The 25,526-nt window shown below is 35.3% G+C and overlaps 2 protein-coding genes across 5 annotated transcripts; both read right to left on the bottom strand.

Annotated features, from left to right (window-relative positions):
- Positions 1-8,626: 8,626 nt before the first annotated feature.
- On the bottom strand, positions 8,627-15,514 carry LOC110113918 (ras-related protein RABE1c). 3 transcript variants are annotated; one of them, XM_028699799.1, is made up of 8 exons: positions 15,452-15,514; positions 10,121-10,193; positions 9,875-10,005; positions 9,736-9,801; positions 9,554-9,651; positions 9,320-9,382; positions 9,074-9,166; positions 8,627-8,973 (listed from the first exon to the last, which is right to left on the bottom strand). In XM_028699799.1, exons 4-8 carry the CDS (start codon positions 9,782-9,784, stop codon positions 8,890-8,892), a joined length of 387 nt encoding a protein of 128 aa, XP_028555632.1. In that variant the 5' UTR covers positions 9,785-9,801; positions 9,875-10,005; positions 10,121-10,193; positions 15,452-15,514; the 3' UTR covers positions 8,627-8,889. The 3 variants fall into 3 exon arrangements, with proteins under 3 accessions (XP_028555632.1, XP_028555631.1, XP_020702300.1); XM_028699798.1 differs by lacking the exon at positions 15,452-15,514 and having other exon boundaries at positions 9,891-10,005; positions 10,121-11,989; XM_020846641.2 differs by lacking the exon at positions 15,452-15,514 and having other exon boundaries at positions 9,935-10,005; positions 10,121-11,989.
- On the bottom strand, positions 15,459-19,360 carry LOC110113917 (coatomer subunit zeta-2-like). Of its 2 annotated transcripts, none has more exons than XM_020846639.2 (6): positions 19,265-19,360; positions 17,994-18,153; positions 16,366-16,513; positions 16,182-16,259; positions 15,736-15,820; positions 15,459-15,602 (listed from the first exon to the last, which is right to left on the bottom strand). In XM_020846639.2, exons 1-6 carry the CDS (start codon positions 19,274-19,276, stop codon positions 15,543-15,545), a joined length of 543 nt encoding a protein of 180 aa, XP_020702298.1. In that variant the 5' UTR covers positions 19,277-19,360; the 3' UTR covers positions 15,459-15,542. The 2 variants fall into 2 exon arrangements, with proteins under 2 accessions (XP_020702298.1, XP_020702297.1); XM_020846638.2 differs by lacking the exon at positions 19,265-19,360 and adding an exon at positions 18,916-19,212.
- Between the last annotated feature and the right edge of the window lie 6,166 nt (positions 19,361-25,526).

Below are 25,526 nucleotides of genomic sequence, written 5' to 3'. Positions count from 1 at the left end.
CATTTTAGCTTAAAATGTTCCTTAAGCTATCAAATTTAGTTTGTTACTAGTTTGTTATAGGTTTCTAGAACTTTCTAGATTTCTATAGTTTTCTACTTGATTGTTATATATAGACTGTGTAAGAGGAATGTAGGCATTGATGAATATTAATTATTTTGAAGCTTAGTGCTTGTGCTTGTTCCCTGAATTGGGATTTTCTTCGAGCAGATATGTTTCTTTCGCCGATCCACTGCATCAATATTTATATCCCTCCCTAATTTCATTTGCATAGCATCCTTTCCCCCAACCTACCAACACTATCGTCAGCTTGCATAGCCTCAATACGACTACTTTTTGTCATTATCACAACCTAAAAAAATGCCTTCGTAATCATCCTCCTTACTTCCATAGTCATTTACATCCCTTCTTTCAAATCTGCACTCCAAAATTAAGTGTTATCATTCTCTTTTCTTGCAGCATCCTCCTCTTCACTTAATGCAATCCATTTTATACTCACCCTCCCTTGATGTCATAGTCACATTCTACAAATCTTACTAAGATCACACATTTCAAATATGGCATTTCTATATTGTATTAAAATCCTATCTTATTTATTCACTAGAGAAGGCAATTGAAATTTAACCCCAACCATCACAAGACCCTCACCACGCATAATGTCAGCCATCTTGTGCAGACTTTCCTTCTGTTGCGGAGCATAGCTCATAAGTAGTCGAATGATGGCATCCATATCATCCTTGGATACTAATGAAACATGAGTTGAAGGGACCATCATCAGTGATAGGTAAAGTGTAGCAGCAAATTTTACATAATAATAGAGAAAGAAACTCAAGTCAGGTATACAAATTGAATTTGCTGAAATATGGCCTCTTATTAGATCTGGGTCAATCCTGATCACAACTAACTCCAAAAAATTTTCAATTATAATAAAAAATGGATTGACCTCTTAATCAACTCATACTTAACTCATTAACATCCCTTCGAATGACCAATAATAGGGCCTGATAATAGCACAAAAAATAACAAATCATCAAGGTTACGTCAAATTTATTATTCTTGAATGCTGATTCCTCTAATATTTTTTGTATTATGCGAGCATTGTAGGACACAACTAATCCTTGGTGTTGAATAAAGAATAAACTCCCATTCCTCTCGTAGAAGAAAAAAAAATCAAGCTGAAATTAGTATTTATTGAGCCAAGCACATAATGCAATATGAATCTTCATAGCTTTTCAGAAGTAGTGACACAAAATTGGATCTATTCATTATGTATTTTGAGATGCTAGCAAATCATTCATATAATTACTTTTCAATAGGCAATGGTCTTGAAAGCTTTCTACGAAAATCAAACAATGCAGATAAGGTGTTCGAGCTGACACACAAGTCTAAATCCCAAATTCATGCAACCAAATCAGTAAAGTATACAGTCAATGTACTAAATAAAGCAAAATATAGCATCCTAAAATCGAGATCATTTGATAGCATTGATATTTCAAAATCATTCCAAGAAAAAGGCTTTGAAATTCATTTGAACTTGAAGCACCACCCATAACTGTCAGACTAACCTAACTTAAATAGGCAGGAACAAGAGTAAATATTTAAGTATCCAACACCCTTTAAACTTCCCCTCATAAAGGGCACCTCATAGAATCATCCTTTTGATATTCAAGTCAAAATTCATCAACTAAATAGCTTTTACATCATTCAAAAAATGGAGAAAAATGCTTTTTCCATCATCCTTCGACCTAAGCTCTACCTTCCATCTCTGAAGGCAGCCTATGGAAAAATATTTTCAATATTTTGCGCATTAACTAGTTCCTATCAAAAAGTTCTGCTGAAATAATCCAATGATTGCTAAGCTACTCAAATATTCATATATACTACATTTTAAGCCCTTGCTCATAAAATAAAGTTCCTCCTCGGCTATTGCTGCCTGAATTGCACAACATCAACGCTATTCATGCTGTGATGAAGACTTAATTAAGACATTAGAGCTTAAAAATAGAATGACAGCGAGTTTATAAATTTTTAGATAGAATGTACATTGTTTTCCCAAACATCTCATTTCCAGCTAATTTACTTTCCTAAACCTAAATTGCAGCGTTCAAGCTAAGTACCATCTTAATCTAGGAGATTTCATTTTTCACTAGGTTGATCAATTTGGCCTATTTAGCACCATGAAGATCTATAAGGAGAAATTTCAAGTAGATCAACACGCCAGCAACAATTTCAAAGCAAGCTTAATCGAAACATTAAAATAAAACAACAATTATTCCACAGAATCCGAGAAGAACAAGAGAAAAAATATGATCCAGGGAATTAATTCGATGACAGCTCTTTTTTAGAAGATCCCATAGTTTGGATGATTAAAGAAAAGAAGAATGCTGATCTTGATCGATCCAGATCAGCTGTAAGAGGAGGAAAAAAAAAGTTAATGATATTACCATTAGAAGAAAGCAAAATATGATTGCGAATGAGATCTCTGAAGTTAGAAGGAGCGATTGATGTTAGAAAGATCCAAGAGAGGACGATTATTACCGATCAGATCTCCGACTCAAAGCGACGATACATGCCGAAGCATAGATCGGTGAGAAATGAAATCTGAGACAACCCTTACGCTTGAATTTTTATTGCCTCTGGTTAGCTCATGCAGCTCTATGTTCGGTATTGATTAATAACGCGCCAGGAAGCAGTCCTTAAACCCGTAATGACCCGACGGCAACCCATACACTTTAGCACATTTTTTTTAAATATTTCAGGTCGTCTCCTCGCATTGTTTATGAATTGGGTGCGAAAAATAAAAAAAATATGCGGTTTTTACCAGAGGTATAATAATCTTTTCGGTATTAAACCTAAGATATTATACAGTCTTTAGGGTTCATATACTGCAACTAAAGAAATCGTGAAGCGTTTGAGGAGATGGAAGGTACAAATGAAGCTACTCATTTGGAAGACTTCGAAGATTTTGAGGAAACTCCGACGTTAAATTTTGATTAACCGTTTTCTGATTTAATACAAGTAATTCCTTATCTATAATGTTTGATTTTTTTTTTTACTATTTCATTACGGATAGAACTGGGCATTAGCGTAGATGAAGAATATGTAAAACCCTGTGCCCAGCAGAATCATAAAAATCCATTAGATTTACTCGGTACAGGATTTGACATACCTCGGTACTGATCGGTACTAGACAGTGTTGCTCGGTATGAACTATTTGCACATAAGTTTTGAGCAAATCAAATGTTGGTTGAAGTTGTACCGATCATTATAGTTGACAAGTTTCGCTCGGTATAAGATAATACTGATCATTACATGAAACCGATCATTCAATTAGCTCAGCATAAACTCGGTAATGATTTTTATAGCTCGTTATAAACTCAGAGCACATTTATACCGAGCTAATAAACCTTATTACTTCGTAGTACCGAACATTCAACCTGCTTGGTATTGATATGTAGATATAATGCTAAACTAGATGTATGAATCTTTTTTTCACAGGGTGTTTATAACTCTAAAAAGGAAGCATATGAAAAATATTGTCATTACGTGCATTCAACATGATTTAAAGTTCAAAAAGATCATCACCATTTTTGGCCAAATACAAGGAAAATCAAATCAAAGGATTTTGTGTGTTCTAAAGTAGGATTCAAGAAGGAGACTGAGATAGGTACAAAGGTTAAATATCAAAAATCATGTACAAGAACAGGATGTCCAGCCATGGTTAGATTTTTTGTGAGTCAAGATAGGATTTGGGGGGTGAATAAAGCTATAGAGAGTCACAATCACGAACTGGCTGTGCCAGATGATCAACATTTACTGAGGTCATCTAGGAGCGTTAGTGATGAGAATGCATCTGTTCTGAAATCCATGTCACAAGCAGGGATAAGAACTGTTGATTCATTTACATAACTATCTGATGAAGTTGGAGGTTTTTGTAATCTGGGGTTCACCAAGCTGGATGTATACAACTACATCCAAAAGGAAAGAAGAGCCAAGATTGAGACTGGAGTCACTAATTCACTGATCAAGTTGTTTAAAGAACGGACAATTGATGACAACATGTTTATCTGGGATGTGCAAACTGATGAAGACGATGGTTTGTTGAATTTCTTCTGGGTTGATGATTTTGGTAGAATTGATTAGACTTTTTTGAGGACGTAATTATTTTCGATACAAGTTATCGTTTAAATAAATATAACTTAGCTTGTGCCCCAATTGTCGTAGTGAATAATCACTGGCAAAATGTTCTATTAGGAGTTGTATTTTTATCTGAGGAGACTATTGATTCTTTTACCTGGCTATTTAGAACATTTCTAAGAATTATGGATAACAAACATCCCATTATTATATTTACTAATCAGGACCAAGCCATGGTCAGGATAATAGAGATTGCATTGCCTAATACACGGCATCGATTGTGCCAATGACATCTATACAAGAAGGCTCCTTCAAAAGTATAGTGCTTTAACAACAACAACAGAGTCAAAATACTTATTTTTTTTATTGTTTCAAGTAGTGTGATTCTGTGGAGGAATTTGGGAGAAAGTGGACTGAAATGATCTTAGAAGGAAATAGCCAAAGTCATCAATGTTTGAATGATCTCTATAAAATCAGGGAGAAGTGATCAACTGCATTCAACAAAGATTGTTTTAACCTTGGCATTTTATGAACCCAACATAGTGAGTCTACCAATCATGTATGTCATGGTTATTCCAAGCCAACAAGTACTATCACTGAGTGTTTCCTAGGTTTGGAGAAGGTGTTGAGGATTTGACGTCGGAATGAACAAGATGAAGAATTCAGATGTAGTCAAACAAATATACAATATTATATGAAAAGTAGCTCAATATTGACAATCGACTTTCATGTAAATTGGGAATTTTAAGATATTTCTATTATGAATATGACTTTCTAATTGTATATGTGAACTTTATAATTTTGAGATCTTTGTGTATACCATCCCATGCTTCGTCCTGGATGAACTGTGTTTTTATTGGACTGTTCGTACAATACTAACTGGACATCGTACATTACGAACATGCAAATTGAACTGTTTGTGCAACACTAACTAGTGATCGTACAATACTAACAGGTTAAATTCTGCACATTATACCGGATGATCCTAAGATAGTACTACACGATCTTTGAGGTTTGAATTGATTTTTTTTAGGATTTTTTGAAGCCCACTATTTAAGATTTCTCATAAAACTTTATAAGAGTCTTTTGCATCCTTTGAAGCTTCATTTTTCTGGGGAAAACTTGAAGAGAGAACTAAAAAGAGAGAGAGGAAAGGGTGGAGTTTGAGAGAGGGAGAAGATCCTTGGAGGGGATTTCAAGGGAGTGTGGAGGGGATTTCACACGATTACTTCAGCAAGCCTGCACCTCAGTACCATTGGATTCAAGGTACTTCTTGAGAGAAGTTTTGGAAAGAAGAAGATATTTTTGGTGTGAAAGGAAATAAAGTTCAGTAAGATTTGACCCCTCCTAGGCTATTGCTGCCTGAATTATGCAACTTCAACGCTATTCATGCTGTAATGAAAACTTAATTAAGACATTAGAGCTTAAAAATAGAATGACAGCGAGTTTATAGATTTTTAGACATAATGTGTTTTTTTCCCAAACATCTCACTTCGAGTTAATTTACTTTCTAAACCTAAATTACAGCGTTCAAGCTAAGAACCATCTCAATCAAGGAGCTTATATTTTTCACTAGGTTTATCACTTTGGTCTATCTAGCACCAAGAAGATCTATAAGGAGAAATTTCAAGTAGATCAACACGCCAGCAACAATTTCAAAGTAAGCTTAATCGAAACATTAAAATAAAACAAGAATTAATCAACAAAATTCGAGAAGAACAAGAGAAAAAAAATGATCCAGGAAACTAATTCGATGCCAAATCTTGTTTAGAAGATCCCATCAAAATTTCAAACAATACAGAGAGAAAAGCTGGGGTTTACAAATCATAGTTTGGATGATTCAGGAAAAGATGAATGTTGATCTCGATTAATCCAGATCGGCAGCAAGAGGAGAATATAAGTTAATGATATTACCATTAGAAGAAAGCAGAATACGCTTGCGGATGAGATCTCCGAAATTAGAAGGAGCGATTGATGTCGGAGAGATCCGAGGAAGGACGATTATTACCGATCAGATCTCCGACTGATGTCGAAGCATTAGATCAGTAGAAATGAAAATTGAGCCAACCCTTACACTGACCTTTATCACATGGGCGTCTTCTTTGACCTAAATACCCATAAAATTTTATTAATTACACTATAACCTCTTTGGTGGAAAGAATTGGGTCATCAAAATTTTTTATTAAGATAATTTAATCTTTTTAAACTTATTTTAAGATGAGTATAAGATATAGATAAATAGATAATTTTTATATCATATTTATTTCAATATAAATTCTCAACCAAATTTTGATCAAATGCTCTAAGGAGTGTAACTGAGTCAAGCTGACTCATGACCCGACTCGAATTGGACTAGGTAACAGGCTCAACGAGTCGAGCTTATTGAGCTCGTGAGTCAAGCTCGAACAAAATTTCGAGCTCGACGACTTATCGAACTCGAGCTCGAATAGACCTTCTCTCGACTCGTCAGCTCGTCAAGCATCTCACGGAGGTGATCGAGACAGGAAAATGAAATATGCGTGTTGCTCAAAGGAGCTCAAGATGACAGCAGATGCGGCGGAGCTCGGGATGACCGAGCTCGTGTGCTACTAACGGTCGCTAGACAGCTCTGGATGGAGCTCGACAATGACTAGGCTGTTGGAGCACGTGCCCGAGGCTCACGAGCTAGCTTCAGACTGATGAGCTAAACTAGATAGTGTCAAAACTTGATTCGACTCAACTCGTTTATACCATTAAATGCCCTCGTCCCTAAATTTTTTAAAAAAAAATTATTTGATAAAGTGTTATAGACAAGTGAGAACATTTTTGGGATATAATATCCTATTTATTTTCATTATGATACTTCTAAAATGATATGCAAGATATTTAAAATTTTAAAACGCATATTTAATTAATTTATTTTCATCAAAATCTATATGAAAAAAAAAGAATATATTTATAATCATTGTAATATAGGATCTTTAAAGAAAATCTTGAAAAAGTTCTAGCTTATTTTGTGACTCTATTTTAAAATTTGATTTGCTATTTATTCTTTGCTCATCTAAGATCAAACTGTGAGATTATTTCATTTTAAGTAATTTATTTTTGAGTTTCTTGTAAATTTTTGTTAAGTCAAACCTTATTGAGAAGATTTAAAAGTGATGCCCTTATACATTATTGTGATGAATATATAATTCTCCTTTGAATAAATGGTGCATTGATTCCTCTACCCATTTGTTCAACTTGTTATGAAGGACAGTTTTACTCAAGTAAGAAAATCAAATATAGTGAGGAGCATCTCTTAAGTATAGACTACATTGAGTTCAATCTCAGCAAAATTATCATCTCTTGCTTTTTTAACATTTTATTTTTCTTGCTTGCTATTTTATGATATTTTTGGTCGTTATTACTGACTTGAATAATCAACAAAAAAATAAAATTTCAGCCCTGATATTCCTCTCAAACTACTATTTTCATAGATTATTTATTAATTTTAAAAAAACTCTAAGCACAACAAATATATAAGATTCAATGATGATCAAAAGTTGGTAATATTATAATTTATTATATTTTTTGTATAGGTGTGCTTGCAAGTTAAATAAGCTTTTCTATCTAACATCACTTATAAAGGTTAGCATATTTGTATTTGTAGTAAAATATATATATAATTTGGCTTTTATTAAACGAATAATAGTTTCAAAATATTATAGTTAAGAAGAACAATTTAACTTATTTTGTAAATAATGATAACTGTATTTAATCTTTTTTTAATATATTTCTTCAAACCTAAAAATATCACTAAATTTTGTCATAAAATGGAATACAATATTACAATGTCATAATAAAATTTAAGAATGAGCACTATTCAACATATCAAAATTTCACAAACCCTTCCAATGATATCATAACATCAAGAAACCCTCGCATAAACACAGGGGCAGTCATTTTTGTTTAAAAGATGGGTTAGCTGTTTATTTTCTACATAAAATTTTAAAACCCATTATTTATTTAGTGAAAACGAATCATTGATGATTTTACACAAATAACCCTTACCACTTGTCAAATAGCATTAAAAAAATTTAAACATGAGAGAGAATCAGATTCAGGTTTCGTTTAGGAACGGCTTTCTTATCGCTTCTTAAAGCAGCTTTTAAGTATAATAATTTTAATTTTTTTTATAATAAAAATATGCTTTAAGAAGCAGTAAGAAAGTTGTCACAAACGAAATCTTAATTTAAAAGAAATATATTATTAAAAAATCAGTTATCTATGGGTTCAAAAATTGGAACTAAAAGGCAACCACAAGCTCATATGAATATAGATAACTAGAAATGAACAAAGCAATCCCTAGATGTTAATAAACATAAATGTTAGCACAAAATAAAAAAAAATAAAATTACAGATAGCATTTACTGTTGATTTCCCTCAAAGTATCATAAGGATGATTTTCTCAAAAAAAAAAAAAAAATTTTAAAAAAAAAAAAAAAAAAAAAAGTTGAGAAACAACAGAGGATTCAGCTATGCGTACACGCAATCATAACATAATGGAGAAGGGGGCAACATGCTTAGTGAAAAGAGCAATAGAAGTGGTCAATATAGTACCAATTTTCCCGGCACAGCAAAGCACAACATTGCACGCAGGATCAGCAAGCGTAAAGAATGATCGGATTAAAATACAAAGCATCAGCCAAATCACTAACTATAATTCTCATATTAGTTCAAAATAAGATCAAACAGCAACCAGCCCAAAAGCACCGCTTCCAATCCTTAACTTTTTTAAGAACCACAGTAGGCCGATCTCTCTGGAGCAATGCTGTCACCGGCGGACTGGTCTAGCTTGTTGATCTTGATTGTCCGTTCCTGTTGATTGACAAATTGACAAATTTCAGGAATGCAGAATACGAAGAGCAACCATGGATTTTAAGACCATTGTGGTCCTGTAATGATCAAGGAAGCATACCTCATGTTTGTTATCAGATTCTGCAAGCTTCTGCTTAATGTCTCTAGCAATTGAAAAGAAAACTTGCTCCACATTTAGATTTGTTTTTGCGCTCTGCATGGGAATTCCATCAGATGTAAGAACGGATGGAAACGAGAGTAGTGTAATATTAAATATTTATCAATTGAATTCATCTTAGAACATATAGAAGAGCTTTCCTAACTTTTTTTAAAGAAAAAAAAGGAGGATATTTTTCTTGACACTTACAGTTTCAAAAAACTTGATACCATATTCATCCGCGAGGGCTTGACCCTTCGAAGTAGGGACGGCCTGAGAAATACAAATGTTTTAAAGCATAAGAGCTAAATCCACATTTACGTTTGACAAAAAGTTTCAAAAATCATGACTTATGTGCATATGGTCCATGTCAGCCTTCTGGCTACATAGATTGAGCTGCGATGGGTGTGGGGGTGCGGGGTTAGTCATGAGGGGAAATAGTACCCTTTTTCTTTCGTCTATATCAGCTTTGTTACCAACTAGAATCTTGTTAACATTATCAGATGCATGCTGTTCAATATTCCTGATCCAGTTTCTTATGTCTGCATATTGACAAACTAGAACAATAAGAATTTGAAAAGTATAACTTAAATAAAATCTTAGTAGAATAAGATAGCGGTTATTACTATTGAAGGATGACTCATCAATTACATCATAAACAAGTAAAATGCCCATGGCCCCTCGATAGTAAGCTACAGTTGAAAAGAAGGTTACAAAAAAATTTATTAGCAACTCCAAATATCAAGGGAAGGGTTGGGATCATGCCGCATTCAATGGTCACCGAAGTAAATAGAAAGCATGCCAGTTGTAAAAAGCGTTCCTGACCGGCTGTATCCCAAATTTGTAATTTAATACGTTTGTCATCAAGCTCAATAGTTCTTATTTTAAAATCAATACTACAAAAAAAAACATGCAAAAGTAATCAGAAATGTTGAAAGTAAATAAACTGCTTGAAGGTGGGAAAATTTAAAATTAGAAAGCAATCAAAAAGTAGATCCTTGTAGAACATACCCAATTGTGGTAATGAAACTAGTAATGAAGGAGCCATCCGAGAACTGTAGAAGGAGACAACTCTTGCCAACCCCTACAAAGAAAGCAATCAGTTTACACTAATAATGTAACGTAGCACCAAATAGTCCAATCTAAGATTTCAAAACCAAAGCTCTTATTCGATCTTAACCCTGATCACACAGATTGTAAATGAAGAAAAAAAAGAGTGACAGAAATTGATGATGATGTTGTGATGGTAGCAAGCATCAATAAAGTCAAAATCAAGAAAATAATGCATACAAGTTTTAACTGTAGCTTGAGCTTTACAAATTTCATTTATCTCACGGCAACACAATAAGGTTACCAAGAAAAAAAAAATATTTTAGAAATTATATTAGAAAGGAAAATGATAATCAGAATTTGGTTTCTACTAAATGCTCATTTAGTTGGATGAAGTTTAAAAACCACGTAAATTTGCACTTTTGTTGTTAAATGATGAATTTACAAATTCAAATTCTTTTGTTTTAGGGGGTGCTTGGAGAATTGGCTAAAGTTATAATCCAAATGTCCGAAGTTGAAATCACGGAAAGGTCTTTATTAATGCAGGATAGTAATATTGCGTGCATCTATCCCTCCCTATAAATACATGTTAGTACGATTGCATGTATCAATCTTTGCTATTTTGATAGTCCCTTCGGTAATTACACCTCTTCAAGAAATGTTATTTGATATCAATGTATTTTGAATGCTCCTAAAAAATTTAATTCGTCATAAAATGTACAGCATTTTCATTATAACAGAATATTATAATATCTTCCTGTACCCTATTCCTCAATAAAACCTTGTAACCAATATCTTCCAGTACCCTATTCCTCAATAAAACCTTGTAACCAAAGTCGTTCCTTGATGGCTTCAATAAATGCATGAACTCAACTTTAGTTATGGATAATTTCACTATATGTTGCAAGGGTAATTTCTTACTCACAATGCCTCCACAAACAGTTGTAAGTAACCCAAATTTAATGAGCCCTGAAACATATTTAAGAATCCATTTCAATGCTTGCCAATGCATTCATACTAGATTTTCCATGGAATGGCTAACACCGATTGAATAGGCTAACCTTGTGCATATCATTCTATGCATTAAATTACCGAAAAAGTTGTAAGTAACCTCATCCGTATAGAAATTCCTCAGTGCAGTATCAGTTGTTAAGCTAAAATGAGAAGCCAAAAGTGGTTTTACTGCCTAGCTATTTTGCTTTTCAACCTTGCCTCTTCCAATTATTTCTTTTGTGAGTAGGACATTTTTCTCTCTCCTCTAATTTTGTATTATTAAAATTTTACTAGTTGTGCCCCTATCCATCATCTCAAATTCCAGACACAACTAATTCTTGAGATGACAGATTAATGTTTTTCGTTTTCATCAATATGTCATCAATATAGAGCAGACCATACACCAAAACATTACCTTCAATTGATCTTATGACGTAGACACAGCTATCCAACTTGCACCTTTTGAAACCAATTTGCTTCATAACTGATCAAACCCAATATAACATTATCTAGACGACTGCTTAAGACCATAAATGAATTACTTCAAGAAACAAACTTGATTTTGATTTCTTTCCACAAAACTCTCAGGATGTTGAATATCTCCTCCACATCTCCAAATAGAAAGGCAGTTTTAACATAAACTTGATCGAGCTATAAATCAAATTTAGCAACGATGAATACCATTATTCTAATGAATGTTTGTTTTACCACGAAATATTTAAAATTGCTTATTCGGGTATTGAGGCGTTTTTCATTCATGAGGCGAGGCATAAACCTCAAGGCGTTTTGAGGTGTAAGCCTCAAAATCAAAAGATTGCGTAAACATAACATGATAAATTTTTTATATAATAATGAGCGAATAATATAAAACATAAAAAATCATAAGATATGAAGTGAAATCAAAATATCCCAATAATAAGACAACATGAAATATAGTTCAACTCAAAACTCTATCTTTCCCAAATCCTAATATTCTTTTCATTAACATATAATTCAAATTTCCAAAAATAAATAGCAATGACATATCACATAAGAACTCATAAGTCATCAGCATTGTCATCACTAATGGGTTCTTCATTTGAATCATCATTATGACGAACTGCTCTCTCCCCTTCCTCCACACCTATAGAGTCAATTGTCGGACATTTACTTCAAGATTTATGTAAGTTTCAATATATATAGCGTGAGCCGTAAGCCTCATGCCAGTGAGGCAAGGTAGGCCTCAATGTGGGCCTCCACAAAGTTGAGGCGTAAGCCTCATAAAAAAAACTCGAGGCATAAGCATCGAGGCGATTTTTACTGGAATTGCGCAAAGGCGAGCCTCATATTGCGCAATTTTAAACGGCATGAACAATATACTTGATTGAGATCTAATCCCTCTTTTTTATCTAAAGCCTTTGGCAAACAATCTTGTCTTAAATTGAGGCATTTCAATACCAAGATTTTCATCTTTCCTCTTCAATACTCATTTACAACCTATTAACCTATGATACGTTTGACTTGTAGTAAACAAGAATCTAGGCATTGTTATTATACAATGAATTCGTTTACTCATTAATTGAGAGTAGCCAATGAGCTAGGTCTTCATAATTAAATGTTTGATGATAAGTTATTAGTTCCCATTCTTCTGAAACTAACATCGCATAAATGCATACGCTATAATGTCTGCAAATCTAAATCTTTGTGGAGGTTTTATTGCATGCTTAGTCCCTTCTCTCGTGAGATTATATTCTTGTTGGTCTTCCTTTTTTCGGGTGGCTGCAAGACATCTTCTTGATTGGTTGAATGCTGCATTACAGCTATCAGCTCCTCATCACTTTCATTCACAGACCCCACCTAAACCTATGACTTTCCAATTATGTTTTCACCGCATGAAACTAGACCTGTCAATTTCGGGTTACGGGTCGGGTTCGGGTAAACCCGAAATTGACCCGGTACTATTCGGGTTCGGGTCGACCCGACCCGTTTTTTTCAAACGGGTCAATTTTCTGGACCCGAACCCGACCAGCTTCGGGTTCGGGTCAACCCGACCCGACCCGACCCGCATAAGCCTGATGCCGGACGCGAAATAGCCGCGGACGCCGAAAGCTAGACTGTCGCGGACGCGAAACTGTCGCAGAACCGCTGGACGAGGAACCGCCGGACACCGGACGTCGGAAGCTGAACGTGGCGCAGAACTGCCGCGGTCTGCGACTCTGCGGACATGGCGTGGACGGTGGACGGTTGGACGCGACCCGAGATGTCCGCAGACATGGCATGGAAGCGACGTGACGACTGACGAGGCAGCCTCGGGACGCAACTACCGGGCAGCCGGGAAGCGGGCAGGTCACTCTGGGTAGACCGACAGACATTTATTTGTGTGCATTCGGGTCACTTCGGGTTGTTCCCGGGTTTCCGGGTCAACCCGAACCCGAACCCGACCCGATTTTTCAAACGGGTCAGTTTTCTGAACCCAAACCCGACCCGCTTCGGGTTCGGGTAAACCCAAACCCGAAATTTTCGGGTCGGGTTCGGGTCGGGTTTTCGGGTTGGGTCCAATATTGGGAGGTCTACATGGAACAACAATTTAACACCATCATGGTAACAAAGAAATGCACATTTCAATGCTTGTGGTTACAATTTATCTAGTCTAACACGAGCATCTGTTATACATCTTAATGCTGACAGATTTGCATAATCATGAGGATGACAAGTCCAATATTCCATGGTTGTTTTGTAAAGCTGTTTTAAGTACAACTATTCACCAAATAACTTGCAATCTTCAAACTTTCTGCCCAAATTTCCTTCAAACTTGCACTTGTTAACATGCTTCACTCTTTCAAGAAACGTTCAGTTCATCAGTTCAGCCAGCCCAATTTGCAACCGGTATCCCTTACTGTTGTGTTTTAGAAATTTCTTTTTCCACAGCACTTGTCAAATAAAATTGAACGTTATTCTAGTTCATTATTTGTTAGCAGCTTTTTTATTCTTCTTCATACCTGATTTTTCATAAGAGTTTTCTAGTTTTTAACGGGATTAAGAACTTGGTCTTTTGCTTTGAGACAATAGTCCTACACTCTTTTGGAAAAATCAACTATAATAGACATGAAATACCTTGCACCACCTCTCAATTGAACTCTTAACGGTTTCCATAAAGCTCTGTAAATATAGTCTAAGATGCACTAAAGGATGCAATCTTCAGGGACATTGCAAGCTTCTATATGAACTGTAGCTCAAAAGTTAATCCAACAGCTTTTACCGAGGATGCAATCTTCACAAAATTCCAATTTCCCTATTTTATGAATTTCTGTGAGTTTGTATTAAACAGGATTAGATCTTATTTTAGTTAAATTTCTCAATTTCTGCAGGAATTTCAACTGAGAACCTAGAGAATTCCCCTAAGAATCTTTCAATGTCCCTCTCTTCGTCTGCTTTTGGTTTTTTTGGTTCAGTGTACTATAGACATAATCTTAGGTCACCTTATTTTCCTGTAGAAGCAGTTGTTGCTTTTGGGAGACCCCTCCTGCTGTTCTCTGCATCTGCTGGCTTTCTGCTGCCTTCTACCAGCTACTGCCCTGGCTCTCTATCTTCTACTTCTGTCTTGCATTGTGTGATGTTGCCTATTTCTGCCTGGCTATTGGCCCTGCTGCCAACATTGCTGCTGTTCCACTGCTATTCTGCCGTTGCTACTGAACTTTCCAGATTGCTGTAATTAACCAAGTGCAGAAAGCAGCAACATAGCTGCTGTGCAGAGCAGGAAAGCCACAAATTTAAGTTTGCATGCTGCCGTCCACAGCAAGGTGAAGTCCAAATCAGAGAAGGGACTCATCTACAGCGTGAATAATACTAGAGGTGCCTTTAAGGCTTTAATTGACTAATAACGAATAAAGAACCTCCAAAAAATTTCAAAAGTCTTTACCTAAGCATTACAACCTCTCATTGTGAGCGTATTAGATAACATTAAGAGATTGATAATTAAAACCATTAAACTTATACACTAAACAAATATCTTTGCCTCCTGCACACTGGAATTGATACTCAAAATTACAAGGCTGATTATTGATAGGTAAATAGAAAGTTTTGGTATTGAAGCTAACAAATCAATAAGTGAACAATTAAAATGACTAAAATCACATAATTGAAGAAGATATAGATCACAAAATAGAATATATATGAAGACAAACAATGGTATGCTATTTAATCTTAGCAAGATAGATTTAGGCAATCTGGGCATTTAGAATGGAGATGAGATGCATTAAAAAGATGGAAAGACAAGTAATATTAAAAGCATTGCACGAAAAAATCATCTTTAATCCTAACATAGTTCAAAAGAAACAAATATGACGAATGAAATCTTCAGAGGCTGCTCAATCCATGGATCAACTCAAATGGAAGAGACAGTCTCATCTCATCATTTGAGAAGGGATCTTGCCAAGTGTTCTCGTGCTGTTGCAAGGGCTTGAGATATAGTCTGTAGAAAGGAAAAATGGAAAATTAGATAAACCGCTACATAAACTCTCTCTCTCTCTCTCTCTATCTCTCTCTCTCTCTTCAAAGCAAGAGGGGTGTGAATATAATCATATGATGATGAAGTTTTAACACACCTGCTCGGACAATGAAGACATCCCATCAAGGCTATCTGAGGTAGTCTTCCCAGCAATGACACTAGCTTCGGTTTCCAATATGATCCTGAAAGCCCAAGAGATCCAAAAAAAGCAACTAAGTTGTGAATAATCTGAAGCATTCACCAAGGAATATGGCATTACACAATAAACAAATGATGCCTACGATAAATGGATACAATTTATTTTTCAATTTGATAAAATTTTAGTCAACGAATTTACTGTTCAAAGAAAATTCTACTAAAATAACAATTCTTTTCCTGGCAGTTCAATTTCTTCATCTCCTATCAGTTGAAAAACCAGCTATAGTTGCAATTTTAATAAGAATTTCTTAGCAAATGACTTTCAACCAACAAGAAATATAATTAGTAATAAAGCTTAAAGTTTGTTCACGAATAGCGAAAGGAGCAAAAGAAAGCTATATATACCCTCCATCAATAATTTCATCGAGGCACAAAAGAATCAGATCCAGGTTTTCAAGTGCTGTCCTCTTGTCTACATTGTTCCTGAAAAGAGATAGCATCCGACAATTAATCATCAAATTCTAATACAAGTGATGATTTTATATGGCTTCAAACATAAAAAACATTCAAATGCTACAATTTTCAAGACCTGAGAATAAGACCGACTGCGTCAAAGAATCCCTGAAGTACAGTTGATAATATAAGCTCATTCTCATTATCCCCACCAGTAACAAAAAAATGGAGGTCCTGAATAAACTTGTACACAACAATGTAGCCATCAAACATAGCTATCTCAGCTGCAAAGATCAGGTGAACATCAGAAACCCAGAAAAAGATTAAAAAGTTATTCTTCATAAAGGAAGGTAAAAGCAACAAGATGCATTTAAGTGTCAGCAATTCGCTTAGAAACCAGGAGAACACAAATACAATAATGGTATTGCTATAAAAAATTGTAATCTCTTCCACATGGTTAACTCTATTAGTTTGTATTTTATAATCACTCTAATGTAGAAGCAATTTGACTTGAAAAGAAAGATTGATTAAATCTGTGCTTGAGTGGAATCATGCAAGTATTTTCGTCATAGCAGCAAGTTGGAGGCTGAGAGCTTTGCTAGTTTTATGCTTCCCAACATGGACAATGAAACTGCTATAGACGAGCAAAAAAGTTTAACAAAGCTATATTGCCATTCATTTTCATGTGCTAATGAACACAAAACTATATCAATTTTTGGCTCTAGTCAAGCCGAATGAGCAGGAAAATATCAAAGAGCTGAGACACAAATCAATTTTTTGGAATTTTAGCACCAATTTCAAATTATTTTTAAGCTCAAGCCCTAGCACAGATAGAACAGGCTGAGCTACTTAATAATTGTCACCAGAAATTGCCTGAATAAGGTTAAACTACCAATTACACGTCAATACCAGGTGAAACAAAAGAAGACCAAAAAAGTTGTTTCGGATTCGCAACTCATCTTTCTGTTAGTTGGGAGCTTTGACTACAAACAAAGTGGTCTTGAGTTCGAAACTTGTGCATGGGTTGTGTGTTAGCTTGATTTAATTGACTCAAAGGCCCCAAAAAAAAGTTTTTATAAACAAAAAAACAAATAAAACATATCAATTTTTATCAAGTCTTTAGACCATGATATAGGTATAAGAATGCATATAAAATTAAATAAATAAGTTAAAATAATTAAATCCAAAACGGCATGAAATAAAACCGATTAAAGTCAAACCAACACAAATCGGACTAATTCAAGTCATGAGCTTATTTCAAGGTAGGACTAAATCAGCTCAAAATCTCAGCTCTTTCTTAGCCCTAAACCCAAAAAGGTTTAGATCGCAATAGAATTTGCTAAAAGATGAAGCTATAATCTAAAAATAGTTTGACACAAAACATCAAATTAAAAAGCATATTTTCTCCGGTCGGGTACCATTTGAGATGCACTGTATGAAGCATGACCAATAATAAACATACTAAGATTAGAGACTTATTTCTCATGAGAACTATTGTTGGGTTGAAAAAAACTAAGAAGGAAGCTTGCGCAGATGTTAAAGATTTTCAGGAAACAATTAAAAACACTACCACACTCCTATCTTATAAAACAAACACAATGTACACTAAGCAATTTGTAATAAGTATCTAATCTTCTATATGACTCAATTGATATAGCTGTACATTGGGCTGAGCAAATACAGTTGAACATGATCAAGCGGAAGAATAAACATGTGCCTGAAAATGTATAAAAAAATATAATTGTTAATATAGCAAGTATTCACCTTCAGTTCGAGCATTTGTCTTTTGAGTCTTGGTGAAAACAGATTTCTCAAATGCTAGCTTTGCAGCTTGAGTGGGCCAATCATCAGCATAGTACTTAACAGCAACACGCTTCCCCTCGGAGTCGAGAAGAAGAATGTTTTTAAACGAAGGGTAAGGCTCCTACATGCAAACCAAAAAATAGTTTGGAAATCTGCAAATCAATTTTCAAGTATACACACACACATATATATATATACCTCTTACCATATCACAAGTTGATATTGTCATATACGTATCAATGCATTAGTTTATAGTGCCTCGTATTTTCATCAGATGAGACTATTTTAAGAAACCAATCAAATGCAAGTTTGCAAAAAAGCAGCCGAGCATTCAAAGCTTCAAGGAAAAGCACTAAAAATATACTAGGCACCTTTAAAGTGCAAAACAAATTGTAGAGTACATATATGTTTTGATACAGATAGTAAAGTTCATGAGGTTTCCGTCCTTGAAACTGAAATGCATAATGCATATCGTAGTGAATGTTATGCAAATTTGCAATTTACTATATGCTTTTAATATAAGAGCAGGTGCAATGTGAGATGGTCTCCAAAGTTGATTTTTTACATCTATTTCTTTCTGTGATAAAATACGAACGAAAGATCACATAAATATAATTTATACAAGAGACTTTGCTAAAATATAATTGTGCAAAAATAAGAAAATCTACGGAAAATTTTTTAGTGACTCTTTGCATATAGGGAATATCATTATAGATAGGATTGGACAAAATAAACTTTGGAGGTGCAAGCATCCAACATGAAAAGCAAGGGCTGAAGTGTTGAGATGCGTAATTAAGTATATCTAAAAAGCAATGGAAAAAATGTCACATATCAAAGCAAAGCATCAACAGGGATGTCAATAATACGCATGACTATTGTTGACCTCTGTAAAAGAAACCAAAGACAGAGAGACCGGTGGATCCACGACCGTTCTCATAGTTAAATACCGAACGAAGGAAGCCTTCGGGACAGCACTCCACACACGCGAAAGTTCTCTGCCGAAGCCTCTCATCCCGCGACCTCCTTCCTCTCCCACTGCCGATCTCAGGCCAGTGCCTGGATCCCGTCAAGTTTCGACCTCCAGAGCCACGACCGAAGTCTCCAAGCCATCGCCTGTTCTCCTCTCTACCGAAAGCCTTAGCCAAACCGAGCCCTAGACTTGATCGATCCCTTGTTTCTCCGGCTTAGAGAGAGAGAGAGAGAGAGAGAGAGAGAGAGAGAGAGGGATTTACCTTACCTCCCATTTTAGCCGCTGTCTTCCTCTACCCGATTTCCTCAAGCAGCAGGCCTACTAAGTGCCTCTCTCCCTTTCTTATAAAATTGCATCCAGCTAATTCCTTAGCTATCACAAATATAAAAGCCCACTTTTAGGTCCAAGGCCCAACAAGCCAAACAACATTCCACTTAAACCAAAACAAAAACCCACCTAGACTCCAATATCCCTTTAGCCTAATTTCACCTGGTTTAATGCAAACAGTAAGTGTAGTTCTATCCATTCACTTATGCTAATTTTTGTTGGAATTTTAATATAGTTAAAGGTATTATTATTGACTATATGTATATGTGTGTGTGAGAAGGTGTCTTTGTATAAAAAATAAAAGAGGAAGAAAAGCAAAATGAAAAGATATTTCAACAAAAAAAGAGAACGAAGGTGCCTCTCTCCTTCCTCGGCATTCATGTCGGACCGACAAACCACGGCGAGGTAGGCGAGTGACCCCTCCATCCACGTGCCAACCACGACAACCCCGCGGAGGTATGAATCTTTTTAAACTCAAAACCCTGCTTCAATGTTCGTGGCGAACCGGAAAACTGCACCAAGCACGTCATTAGTGTGCGTGGTGGGATGGGACCCCGGTGCTGCACCTACGGCGAGGCGGGGACGCTTATAAGTACCTCCGAGCGGGGGGAAATCAAAATTGCTTTTCAAAAAAATACTTTTTAAAACCCCAAGCACGCCTTTAGTGCGCGTGGTGGGAGAAAAACAAATACAACCGCCGCGGTGTCTTATCAACACCAACTGTCCACGTCTTTAGTGACGTGGCGGGTAGGGGTTGCTCATATAGCATGCTTATAATCAAATTAAATGGATCGATGAGACAAATCTAACAAGCCCAATATCACTTAATTTTGACACCTTTAAGTCATTAAAATATTTGCTAAATGATGTATGATTAAAATGATTAATATAGACATTACAATTGAGTGCTTTGAATTCTGGTTAAATTTATCAAAATGTTCATCTCCAAAAGACTTTAAATATGATCTATTTCTCTAGAGAAAGAGAAGTTGAGATAACTAAATTACCATCTTACCTTTTCTGTCGATGACCACACCACCAATAATTGCTGCCCACCATCTCTAAAATCATTTCAAGATCTAACATTGTTGTTGGGTTTTTAATTATGTGCATGTGGACAATTAAATTTTGGGATTTTTACATAAATAACACCTAAGACTATTGAAAATACATATTTACCATCTAAATTTCTAAATTTACTAATATGCCACCTAAGACCCCTATTTTAATCAATTCTAACATTCCATTTAAATCTTCCATCAAAAATCACTATCAACGGCTGTCTTCCTTGTCAATGGCATCCTTTCACACTAAATACAAGTATCTCATCGCTTCAATGGAGTGGTAAAATATAAGTAAAAAGGGGTTTTAGGTGGTATATTAGTAAATATAGAAGTTTGTGTTAAATATATGTTTTTAATAATTTTAGGTGTTATGTATGTAAAAATTCCTTAAAATTTATAATCTCTATAACAGGAATCAATTAATTGTTCTCAAAATATTATCATCTTTTTTAATTCTGAGCAAGAGATGATTTTGTATCTATTACTTTATAGTATATTTTTACAATTGGTTTTTACCTTTTGAGGACTTTTAATGTAAAAAAATTGCTAGTCACTAACAACTTTTTCCCCACATGCTAGATTTTTGTCAAGAACTAAGGTATTAAACACTAGAGCTTCGTTTGGGACTTCCTTTTTACTACTTATTAAAGCAACTTTTTAATAAAAAAATTTAAAATTTTATATTGAAAAATTACTTCAAAAAGCATTACAAAAGTCATTCCAAATGAAACCTAATTCTATTGTCAAAAATGTTCTTAAACATAACGGAATTATTTAAAAAATATAACAAAAATTGCTTGCTTTTAAATCCTTTCATACCCGTTCGTTCTTAATTTTTTGAATTATTGCTAATGTGCCTATTAGTTCGTTACCATGCCGTTGAAACTTCCTTAGAGCTCATTTGATTGATTTGCTAATTGAAATACATATATATTTTAGTCAATATATCACATGATCTGAAAGAGGAGAATCACCCGTTTTAACTAACATGTCATGCTAACAAACCTAAATTGAGTGAGCCTGTGCCATCCTTGATTGGTTTACCCACTTAGCCGACCTAATTAGGTCGGGTTTAACAACAACCATAATAACATCAAGCATTTATCCCACTATGTGGGGTTGGTTACATGAATCTTTTTTCTCCATTGTATCCTATTAAGATTTCGTCTGAGATAACTTTTATACTCTTTTATAAAGCTGATTTTAGTACTAATATATCATAAAAAAAATATCTTGATTGGGCACAAATCTCGAGGCAAAATCAACTTAGAAACTTCAAAAATTAAATTTGGAGCCTTGTGAATTGTGATTTCAGCAAATTTATAGACGAACTTATCGTCTCTAAAATATGAATCCAACGACACCGAATTCGACTCAATCCGAGCCCAAATGGGTCCAAATCAAAGACCCTGAGCATATTTGAAAGGTTCAAACCATAATTTGGATTACTAAACAGTTTCTAAACATGACATGCTTATAGTCTAATTGAGCGGATCGATGAGACAAATCCAATGAGCTTAAGATCGTCAAATTCTGATATCATTAAGACATTCAAGCAAGGAAGCAAGAAAAAGATCAAAGATCGCTCTTGCCACCTAGCTTCTCCTCGACAACTGCCTGGACTTCTGTCGGACCACCACCCGACGTCCGGATTTCTGCCAGACCACCGATTGATGTCGGACTTACACTCGGAAAACTACGATCCTTCCGACCTTCGTCGCGAGATTGTGGCCCTTCCGACCTCCGTCACCTACAGATTATGGTCTTTCCGACCTCTACCGCCCACCAACACTGGTCCTTTCGATTTTATCTCCATATTACAGTCCTTCTGACCTCTGTCTCACAATTACGATCCTTTCGATCTTCATGTCATATTATGGTCCTTCGGACCTTTGTGACATGCCGATTATGGTACTTCTCGCCTCCGCCACCCCTCGGATATTGTCCTTCCGACCACCGTCGATAGATTATGGTCCTTCCGACCTTTGTCACTTGCCGACTATGATCTTTCTAACATCCGTCGCCCACCGATAATGGTCCTTTTGACCTCCATCACCCATCGACTATGGTCCTTCCAAACTCCATCTCCAGATTATGGTCCTTCCGACCTACATTACCTGCCGACTACAGTCTTTCTAACATTCGTCGCCCATCGAAAAATAGTACTTCTGACCTTTGTCTCCCAACTACGGTCCTTCCTACATATGTCACAAGATTATGGTCCTTTTAATCTCTGTCGTCCGTTGATTATGATTCTTCCATCCTCCATCACCAGATAATAGTCCTTCTGACTACTATTGCCTGCAAATTACAGTCCCATTGACCACTATCACCCGACTATGATCTTTCTGACCTCCGTCATCTAGCGACTATGATACTGCTGACTAAATGAACATATTAATAATTATTCTTCTAATTTATACCATGTAATGCACTCTATATGATGTATATTTTTTACATCAAGCTAAAGCATTCTCCCAAGGAAGGGCCTCATTTGTAATTGACTGCAAATATTAGTGGATTCCATCAAACTAGGCTAGGCCCCAGGTTTTACCCCCTTTTTTAGGGTTTCCACATAAAAATATTGGTATCTCTTTAAATACTACACCCTCTCTTTTTATCTGAATGTGTACTAGATCTTCATGCAAATTTAAGATGCTAAACTTTATATTTATCTACACCTTTGAGTATTCTAGTTTGGCACCGTTTGTGGGAACGTGATTCCCGACTAGGGATAATTTTTGCTCCAACCTCAAAAGGTCATTTATGTTAACATCTTGATATTAGCTATTATTGCATCAATTTCATGGGAATTAAATATGGATTGGAGGTAAATTTGACTATAGCTGTGGTTAAGAAGATTCCTCTAATATCCATGATGATATCTTCATATCATAAAGTTTATAGCTAATGCAATGATGCTTCAAATAAATTTCAAGCTTTATACTTACAATATCGAGCAACACTCTAACATACAACTTTAGATAGGTCAAACATCCTAGGAGGATGTGAATCAAATCTTAAAATCTATGATTCAAGAAATATGTAATCTTTAATGTGTCTCAATCACCGGATGATCGATCCAAGGGGGATTCAATTCGACCTCTTTCATATAGGTTAACGTCATTGAGTAGTGCTCTAACATATAACCTAGGACAGGTCATACATCATTGGTGGATTCTCTCGACCTCTTTTATATATGTTAATATAATCAAATAATACTCTAACATATAACCTCAGATAGGTTATATTTTTTTGGTGGATTTTTTCATCCTCTTCCATATAGGTAACATCATCAAGTAGTACTTTGATATACAATCTTAGATAGGTCATTTATTCTTAGTGGATTCTCTCAACCTCTTCTATATAGGTTAACATCATAGAGTAATGCTCTGATATAAAACCTCAAATAAATTATATTTTATTGATGGATTCTCTTGACCTCTTCTATATAGGTTAATTTCATTGAGTAATGCTCTGATATACAACCTCAGATAGGTCATACATCTTTGGTGGATTCTTTCGACCTCCTTTATATAGATAGGTTCACATCATCAAGCAATGCCCTGAAATATAACCTCGTATAGGTCATACATCCTTGGTGAATTATTTAGACCTCTTCGACATAGGTTAACATCATTAAACAATACTATGATATATAACCTCTGATAGGTCATTTATTATTGGTGGATTCTCTCGACCTCTTTCATATAGATTAATATCGTCGAGCAATGCTCGGACATATAATCTCAGATAGGTCATACATTCTTGGTGGATTCTCTTGACCTCTTCCATATAGGTTAACGTCATCGAGCAATGCTCTGATATACAATCTCAAAAAGGTCATACATTCTTGGTAGATTCACTTGACCTCTTCCATATAGGTTAATATTATTAAGTAATATTTTGATATATAACTTTAGGTAGGTTATACATCTTTAATGGATTCTCTCGACCTCTTACATATAGATTAACATCATTGAGCAGTACTCTGACATATAACCTTAGATGTTCCTTGGTGGATTCTCTTGACCTCTTTCATATAGGTTTACATCATCAAGCAATTCTTTGATATACAACCCCGTATAAGTCATACAACATTATTAGATTTTCTCGACATCTTCTATATACGTTATCGTCATCGAGTAACGCTCTGACATACAACTTAGATAGGTCATATTTTTGCAATGGATTCTCTTGACCTCTTTCATATAAGTTAACATCATCGACTAACGCTCTGACCTTCAACCTTAGATATGTGAAGCATCCTTAATGGGTTTTATCAATATTTCCACACATGATAATGTCATCGAGAAGCTATTTGATGAATAATCTTAAAATAATAAAAGCCCCAAGATGTCTTTGCTTATTTGATATTATGTTATTAGGCTACTGTCATTGGTGCATCACCTAACCACCTCAATTATATTATTTTTTATTAGCATCCCACTAACATAGATGCAGAGTACTTTCAAGAAAGTATGACTCGATTGTGACCATCATTCTCCCTTCTTCATGTCAAATAATATTGGCCCTTTGCTCTACTACTATTGGCAGCACACTCTCCAACTATCTCATTCAGTTCTCCACCCAGCTGTCGACCATCACTAATTATAATCAAACTTTTACTTGTGTACTGACATCACTACTTCTCATCCTGAGTACTATTGCTACCATAAATTTGTAATCACACCTCCATCTACACAAAAGTGGGGCACTAAAGTTTGATAGAGAATACCAATTATTAAAAATAGTGGAATGCCTCTAGTGTGGGAAAATATCTGATGGGAAGAAGTGTAGAAGGTGAGGAGATTTCCTTCTACCTATAGAAGGGCATTGAAGTTTGATAGCGGATGTCATCTATCCAAAAACTTCTAGGGGAAGAATTCTTCTCTCAATAGAGAGGGGCCTTGGAACTGGATAGGAGATACCACCTATGCATAATCAAGGGAAGACCTCTACTATAAGAGGGAAGGGGAAGAAAGGAGAAAAGGGGGGAGGTGCAATTATTTTTTTATTCCCCAAAGCGGGGTATTTATAACAAGAGGAGAGAAGTGAGGGAGTTTTGAAAGGGGGGGGAGCTTGTAAAATTAAAAACAAAAATGTATGCAACAAATTGTAATAATTCAGATG

Source organism: Dendrobium catenatum, unplaced genomic scaffold (genome assembly GCF_001605985.2).
Source record: "Dendrobium catenatum unplaced genomic scaffold, ASM160598v2 fragScaff_scaffold_1392, whole genome shotgun sequence".
Lineage (NCBI taxonomy): Eukaryota > Viridiplantae > Streptophyta > Magnoliopsida > Asparagales > Orchidaceae > Dendrobium > Dendrobium catenatum.
Note: the sequence above shows the minus strand (reverse complement) of the source record. Positions and strands in the feature narration are given on the sequence as shown.

What these genes read in the sequence shown, in the direction of transcription:
- LOC110113917 (XM_020846638.2), bottom strand. Translation starts at nt 19,044, where the DNA reads ATGAGAGGCTTCGGCAGAGAACTTTCGCGTGTGTGGAGTGCTGTCCCG. An exon ending in GATGAAATTATTGATGGAGG is followed by an intron (nt 15,821 to 16,181) that starts GTATATATAGCT and finishes TTGGGCTTTCAG; the next exon opens with GATCATATTGGAAACCGAAG. An exon ending in TGTCTTCATTGTCCGAGCAG is followed by an intron (nt 15,603 to 15,735) that starts GTGTGTTAAAAC and finishes TCCTTTCTACAG; the next exon opens with ACTATATCTCAAGCCCTTGC.
- LOC110113918 (XM_028699798.1), bottom strand. An exon ending in ATATAGACGAAAGAAAAAGG is followed by an intron (nt 9,383 to 9,553) that starts GTACTATTTCCC and finishes TGTATTTCTCAG; the next exon opens with GCCGTCCCTACTTCGAAGGG. An exon ending in AATCTGATAACAAACATGAG is followed by an intron (nt 8,974 to 9,073) that starts GTATGCTTCCTT and finishes GTCAATCAACAG; the next exon opens with GAACGGACAATCAAGATCAA.